The sequence below is a fragment of the Pararge aegeria genome, chromosome 3 (genome assembly GCF_905163445.1).
Source record: "Pararge aegeria chromosome 3, ilParAegt1.1, whole genome shotgun sequence".
Taxonomy (NCBI): Eukaryota; Metazoa; Arthropoda; class Insecta; order Lepidoptera; family Nymphalidae; genus Pararge; species Pararge aegeria.
The window spans coordinates 11,990,853-11,998,886 of NC_053182.1; the positions used below are offsets into that span (position 1 = coordinate 11,990,853).

The following is an 8,034-nucleotide window of genomic DNA, read 5'->3' on the forward strand; positions in this document are numbered from 1 at the left end:
TTACTTAAAACTAAAATAAATGTTTATATTTTCGGTTAAATTATTTTATTTTAATAAAAGCTTAAAATTATTGATACATGTTTCTGATTCCTAAATAAAACAATTATTTGAATAATCATATTTTATTTCTTTCAAACATTATATTTGATATTGCCAAGGAAGCTGACCTTGTTCCGATAGAAAATAACATTTTAGCTCATTTCTAATTACACTTGGTTCTACATTTAGAGCGATCTGCGGTATATTTTGTTGCATTTCGTTCAAAACTCCATCAGTAGTTCTTTCATTTCTCTTCATAAAATTATGCAGATGCACACAAGCCATCACGACAATTTTTGCTTTCTCATTTTGTAAACCAATGCGTGAATGCAAAATTCTGAATTTATTAGATAAAATGCCAAACGCGTCTTCTACAACCATGCGCCCGCGACTAAGTCTATAATTAAAAACCCTCTCAGGTGATCCTTTTGCATGATATCCAGAAAACGGTTTTATTATATTCTGTGAGATGGGGAAAGCATCGTCACCGATGAAATAAAAAGGTACAGGTGTATTTCTCCCTTGTAATGGAATCGCTTGTGGCAGACTTAAAGTTCCATCTCGTATCATATCAAATAAAGTTGAATTTCGTAGAACTCCACCATCAGATATTCTGCCCTGACATCCAATGTCTACGTATAAAAAGTTATAATTGGCATCGATTAAAGCTAGCAAAACAATACTGAAATATGACTTATAATTAAAAAACTCAGAACCGCTATTAGTTGGACATAGTATACGTATATGTTTCCCATCGAGGGCACCTACGCAATTAGGTACATTCCATTTCTGCATGAAACTTCGAGCCACTGATAGCCATTCTCCATGTGTATTCGGCATCTGTAAAAAAAATTGTTTGTGATATTTGTGTGTTTAGTTCTAGTTATATGTATGTAAAATGTGTGTGAAGTTCCAGGTAGGGGAGAGTGGGTAACGGTGGATCAAGGGGTACAGTGGATCGAACGCGGCCTATATAATGCGCACATTTACACGATATAGCATTTTACGTTCTATTTTGTATTGCCCTTGACTCGCTACCGGGGTGCGACGGAAAAGTAAGTATGAAAGCAAAATATTTTGAAGTTTTAAAAATGTAATGCTGCAGTTTGTAAAAAGTATTTAATATGAATCAAAAGTCACATGGCGTCATCAGATATGACTATTTTTTTTAAAGAAAGGGAAATCCTTTCTTTAAAAAAATAGTCATATCTATAAACCTGAGAAAGGTAGCCCTAAGATTGCTATGGCAGTGTGTACCTTATTGATTTTGCTCAGGCTTTATTATAAAAACACATTCTAAAAGTGTTAAATTGTGGCAATATTTAGCTCTACAAAAAAGTTGATTCACTGTTACCCATTGCACTCTCCCCTACAGTATAAAATCAAATATTATAATTGTGTCTTGTACATGCCGTAACTGTGTGAATGTATGTGGTCTGTTTTGTTTTCTAATGTAGGTGTTCAGTTTCTAACTACCTAATGTGTTACGGATATTTTGTACTTACCCTTAAATAATTGGATAATGTAGACACCAAAGTTTGACAAACATCTAGAATTATTAAAGAAATAACTTGTGGAGACACTTTAAACAGTGTACCGAGTGAAAAATAAGAGTCTCCTGTAGCCAGGTATCTCAAAGTAATTGCTAGTCGATCGGAAGCTGACACAGCATTTCTCCAGCGGGTGTCAGTTTTTGATATCATGGGTCCAGTTAAATTCAGTAATATTTCAAATTCTTCACTAGAGATCCTTAGAAAAGTGTTAAATTTCGAACGAATATTTCTTCGGTTTATGTCGTCCCTTCTAAAATCTTCAAGTATCGGGGACACATTAGGCCTATTTCGAAGACTTGGTCTGACCCAATATCTTCGTTTGATTTTGCGGTTCTTTTTATGAATAATGACATACAACACTACACTTGCGATACACGCAACTATATCATAGTCCAACATCTTTCGATTCTACGTACACGACTAATTTCAACGAAAGTCACAACACTACTGCGTAAATTGCAACCGCGACTGCAGGCCGCCGGTAAAGCCGGCGGCAAAGTCAGCGGCAAGGCGGTCTGAAAGTCGGCGGCAAACCCGGCGGCATAAGCCGGCGGCATGTGTGGATGCGCCATACGCCACATGGCATTAGTGGGAGCAATGATGTCAGTAAAAATGGTCACAGTTTGTAGTACACCTTTGCCCTTATTTACTTAGCTGATTAGCCTAGCACATATCTCAGGTTTCCGAGTTTACAGAAAAAGATTATGGAGTATAGAAAATATAACACCTCAAATAATATAAAATATATTTAAATCATCATCTTACAAGCATACAATTTTTGAACTGAATAAATATTATTGCAGAAAAAGCACAAATTTATATTATAAATTAGGATAATTTACTTTCGGCATAATTGCGTGCAACCTTAATTGCTTCATATAGCCCTTTTGGGTTAGTTCCAGAAGCTTGAGCAGACTCTGCCTTCCCTCCGCCTTTACCACCCATGATCGGCACAACAGATTCAACCCATTTGGATGCCGATAAACCTTTGTCAATAAGATTTTTAGGCACAGCTGCTAAGCAAAATATTTTATTGGAGTCATCATCAACAGAAAAGAACATAGCAGCAGAATTAGGTTGCAACTGCTTGACTTGCTTCAAAGCTCCGTCCAATGCTTTCGTATTATTGTAGGCTTTCAATTCACATACTATAATCTCTGAAGAATTTTCTTGCAAACAGAGTTCCTTAGCTTTCTCAATCACCAAGTTGATTGTCATTGCTTTAGCAGCCCTTTCTTTATCATCAAGTTGTTTCTTTAAATTCTTAAGCAATGTTCTTAATTCTTCTTTTTTCCAATAAGCTATCTGAGCATGAGATACATCATTAGTAAGTTCAACAATTTTCCTTACAACCTCTTTATGCTCAATATTATCACCTTGATCTTTAATAAAGTTGGCTACGTTATTAACTTCATTTTCAAGAATGCTCATTTTATTCAGAGCTTTTGTGGCTTCTGGACCGGTTAGTGCGACAATTCTTCGAATACCTTTAGCTATACCCTCTTCACTAACAATAACGTAATCTCCTATATGACCAGTTTGGTGTAAGTGTGAACCACCACAAAATTCAACAGATGTGTCAAATCCTGCTGTTCCCGCAGGATTATTTTCCAATTCCTCAACTGGTACACCAACTGAAACTACGCGTACTGGGTCTGGATAATGTTCATCAAACATAGCACGAAGGCCATTAATTTTTTTAGCTGCACTTAAGCTAGTATGTTTAGCATAAACTCGCTTGTTATCATTTATTATCGATTTAATATTATCTTCTGTATCTTTTATCTGTTTAACAGTCATAGGACCCTTGTTAGTAAAATCGAATCTCAGACGATCTGGCATCACTAGAGAGCCACGTTGATCAGAATCATTTCCGAGAACTTTTCTCAAGACATTATTTAAGACATGTGTTCCAGTATGATTATTCATTACTAAACGACGTCTTTCTGCGTCTATATGCAATAAAACTTTGTCTCCAACTTTAAGTGTACCCTCAACTATTCCAGTGTGAAGAATATAACCACCTTTGACTTGTACATTTTTTACGGTGAATTCTACACCATCATCATCAGTTTTCACCATATATCCTTCATCGAATATTTGCCCTCCCTGTTCAGCATAGAAACTCGTACGATCTAAAATAACACCAGCTTCTTGACCACTTGTAATTTCATTTACAATCTCTTTATTTCTACGTAATGCAATAATTGTTGCTGTACATGGTGCAAATTTGTATTCAGCATCTTTGTTATTAGAAGATGCAATATAGTCATATTTTGGGGAATCATCAGTAATAGCTACACCAGTCTCTTGTAAATGACTAATTGCATGAATATCTAAGGCTAGTAAGTCTTCTTCTCCAACACTTTTTCCTTGAGATGATAATATAGATTCTTTTTTTGCTTTTCCATATGCTTCCATATCAATTGCCAATCCTTTTTCTTCACACATTAATTGGGTTAGATCAATTGGAAAACCATAGGTATCATACATTCTCCATGCAACATCACCAGGTACTGTTTTTGAGTCTCCGAGTTTTTCAATCGTCCTATTAAGCAAATTTCTTCCTCGACTAAGAGTTTTTAAAAACTGAATTTCTTCATCATTTATAATTTGGATTATAGATTCAGGGTCCTTTGTTATTTCGGGAAACACATCACCCAATAGTTCAACAACAGTATTAACTAAAGATCCAAAAAATCCTGGTTTTGCATTTAGTTTCTCTGATGCAAAACGAACTGCTCTTCTTAAAATCCTCCTAAGAACATAACCTCTGCCAGTGTTATCAGGATATCCACCATCAGATAATGCAATTGTGAGGGTCCTTGCATGATCAGCCAATACTCTATATGCCATATCAATTCCATCTGTATCATCTGAACCCACTTTGCCAGTGTAAGATCTTATTTTTGTGCCCTCTTGAATGGCTTGAAATATAGGCATAAAAAAATCAGTGTCATAGTTTGCGCGTTTATTTTGAATCACGGAAACTAACCTTTCTAAACCTAAGCCACAATCAATATGTTTTTTTGGTAGTAATTTTAATGACCCATCCATTTCTCTATTAAATTGTATAAATACTAAATTCCAAATTTCAAGAACATCAGGGTCATCCATGTTCACAAGGTGTGCAGCATCTCTATCACCAATTCGATCATAATGCAATTCAGAACATGGCCCACAAGGTCCTGTTTCACCCATCTCCCAAAAGTTATCTTTCATACTACCTGGAAGAATATGGGATTCAGGCACGCCTAAATTGATCCATATATTTTTGCACTCCAAATCAGGTTCTAGTCCAGAAGATTCATCCCCTCCAAAGTATGTTACATATAACCTATCTCCTGATAACTTGTAAACTTCAGTCAGTAGTTCCCAAGCCCAGGCACAAATTTCTTTCTTAAAATAGTCTCCAAAGGACCAATTACCCATCATTTCAAAAAAAGTATGGTGGTAAACATCTTTTCCTACATCATCTAAGTCATTGTGCTTTCCCCCAGCTCTTATGCATTTTTGAGTATTGACTACTCTTACATATTGAGCCATATCTGAGTTTGGATCAATTGATCCCAAAAATATTGGTTTAAACTGATTCATTCCCGCGTTTGTAAACAATAGAGTGGGATCATCATGTGGTATTGTTGAAGAAGAATGGACATATTCATGTCCTTTAGTTTTAAAAAAATCAATGAAAGTTCTTCTGATTTTACTTCCAGTCATTGAAGCATCCATTCTGGCAGTTTACCTATAACAAAATATATACTAAATCATTTAATTGACACTAATAGATTTAGTCATTTATTTATGTATTTTCTTTTGCTGCTATGCAAGTGTTCTTTAGTTTCTTAATATGCACATAACTCTGTAAGTCTGAGGTACATGCCCAGAATTCAAACCTACAACATACGAGAGGTAGAGGGCTGGGCTCCACTCCGGAACCACTGGGCTAACACTGCTAATTGTTGTGCTGTAATTTACTCGATCTGGAGAGGTCTTATGAATGTGCCTATACCGATAAATTTCTTGAATTAATAAGTGACGGGAGTCACTTTATCTTGCATATGAAGTTCTGTTTCTGTACTATTTCTAGCTGTATCTAATTTTTTTCAATAAAAATTATGGCTGTGGTTTACTCAAAAACTACTAGCGTTTCGGTTTCACAGATAAGTTCAGATAAGTTTAAGACAAATGAAACAAATGTTTGTCTAAATCCTGTGAGGAATTATTTTAGTTTTTTTTTACACATTGTATATTGAAATGTTATGAAAACAAGGATAGCACGCAGACCTGTTAGGGGTTTGGCAATTATATTATAGCTATACACCTAATCAGTTTCATCACACTACCATATTGGAAAGCTAAATTGCTTTGCAGCACCTTGTTGGTGGGGTGGTAACTAGCCATGACTTAAGTCTCCCACCACCAGGACAACAAGGTAAAATTCAGAAAATTTGAATTTGAATTGTCCTTGCTGGGAATAAAACCTGAGACCTCTCATACTGATAAGACCACAGTGCTCACCTGCTCACCGCATGGGGTGTTGGGAAAAATACACAAAATACTGAAAATAACCTGACAATAGAGAAATTTTATTTTACACACCAATCTTAACTATCATGCTTGATGAAAAGCAATGATGGAGTGTAGAGCATGCTGCAAATTATTTAGTTTTACTGAGTTTCTTGCTTGCATATGTTATGTTGTTTCATAATAATTACAAAACATTTTGTGTTAAAAATGTTATTGAACTTTTCCTATTCTTGATATCCCTTTATGGGATATCAAGAATAGGAAAATATTCTTGTATCTATGATTCCTGTATAACTATAACTCTAAATAGAACTTCAGTTACATTAAAGAAAGATCGTGCATATCATTTTAGTGGTTATAATAATCTAATTGGTTTCAGTACTGGAATTAAATTTACAAAAATAAGTAAGATAGTTTTTACTAATTGGACATTATTGAAATAACGTATTTTTTTTCCATATGGTAGAAGGTCCACGAAGGTGAAAGTAAAGTGCAGGGCCATAATATCCATATCATTGCTTATTGTAGAGTCGTATAAATTGCTATTTATTACCATTTTCTGTAGACAGTAAATGAAATAAAATGTAAATTACCTCTAAATATTGCGATACCGAGAAATAACGCGGGGTAAGTAATTAAATACTGCACTGTGATATTACACGGCGACGAACGTGATTTTCACGACGACGGATTTCTAACAACTCCAATACCAATGTCCAACATGTGTTTGACAACTGACATTGACATAGAAAAAATATCGACATCGATTGTTTTATTCGAGACATCGAGATTCAAGTAGCAATCACAAAACTGTTTTAAATTAGATTATGCCAATCAATATTTATTTCAATTAATTATGTGTTTTGAATATTTAATTGATAATTTGATTATATTATTATTGGCAGTTAATTCTATTTTTTTAATTCACACCAGTAATGGTAGGTACTACTTAATGTGACTTAATGGTAAACTCATAAACCACAGATATATAGATTTCTATATATATAAAAGGCAAAGGTGACTGACTGAATGACTGATCTATCAACGCACAGGACAGCTCCAACCACTTGACAGATCGGGCTGAATTTTCGCACACAGATAGTTATTACAACGGTGCAAAATTTGGATAAAATTCTTCATTTATCAATTTATTTTTCAAGTTACATCCACGAAACTTTAATTTTAGGTTTTATGATTAACAAATAAAGAAATACGTGTTTAAAAGTTCCACCCCCAAAGACATTAAATAGAATAAAAACATGAAAATTTATATGAAAGTTTCAGATTTTTTAAGTCTTTTTTTTAAGTAATGTCAATTAAAATTGGTATATCTGTATAAGCAAAGCTGACTGACTGACTGATATATTTCTTACTTTCTAAAGTTTTAGGCTACACCTTCACTCGTTTTTCTTCTTCTTTTTGGCGTGGAGTTGTTAAAGGAATGGAGATTAACATAGGCTTAATTCCAGGAAACCAAACCATTCCCTCAGTATTTGTAAAAAACCGCAATAAACGTGAACGAAGGACACAGGCAACAGCATTTTAATTATAGAAACGATTTCGATTTACTCGCATACAAGATTCAAAATTCATTTATTTGAAGTATTTGAAACTTCAAGTAAGTCTCTTTTGTAGTGACTACCACCGGTTCGGAAGGCAGATTCCACCGAGAAGAGCCGGCAAGAAACTCTTTTTAAACTATATATTTATGTACACCAAAAATAGAAATGCACCCAAATTTGAACCCTGTGGGATGCTTATTGGCGTTGATGACCCCTGCGATTTAATAATGTCTTTTATGCATACGATTTGGGTTCAGTCACTGAGATAAGTGGCAACTAAATTAAGTGCAATGTTTTTGATACCATAATGGGCTAGTTTAAGAAGCAAGGTTTTTTGATCATCACAAGCG

The 8,034-nt window shown here is 34.7% G+C and overlaps 2 protein-coding genes across 3 annotated transcripts; both read right to left on the reverse strand.

Annotated features, from left to right (window-relative positions):
* Positions 1-89: 89 nt before the first annotated feature.
* LOC120637366 lies at positions 90-2,159 on the reverse strand. The gene is made up of 2 exons (XM_039909182.1): positions 1,545-2,159; positions 90-879 (listed from the first exon to the last, which is right to left on the reverse strand). Exons 1-2 carry the CDS (start codon positions 1,989-1,991, stop codon positions 139-141), a joined length of 1,188 nt encoding a protein of 395 aa, XP_039765116.1. The 5' UTR covers positions 1,992-2,159; the 3' UTR covers positions 90-138.
* Positions 2,160-2,320: 161 nt separating this feature from the next.
* Positions 2,321-6,835, reverse strand: LOC120635851 (alanine--tRNA ligase, cytoplasmic). Of its 2 annotated transcripts, none has more exons than XM_039907045.1 (2): positions 6,716-6,835; positions 2,321-5,337 (listed from the first exon to the last, which is right to left on the reverse strand). In XM_039907045.1, exon 2 carries the CDS (start codon positions 5,322-5,324, stop codon positions 2,421-2,423), a length of 2,904 nt encoding a protein of 967 aa, XP_039762979.1. In that variant the 5' UTR covers positions 5,325-5,337; positions 6,716-6,835; the 3' UTR covers positions 2,321-2,420. The 2 variants fall into 2 exon arrangements, with proteins under 2 accessions (XP_039762979.1, XP_039762987.1); XM_039907053.1 differs by having other exon boundaries at positions 2,321-5,339; positions 6,729-6,834.
* Between the last annotated feature and the right edge of the window lie 1,199 nt (positions 6,836-8,034).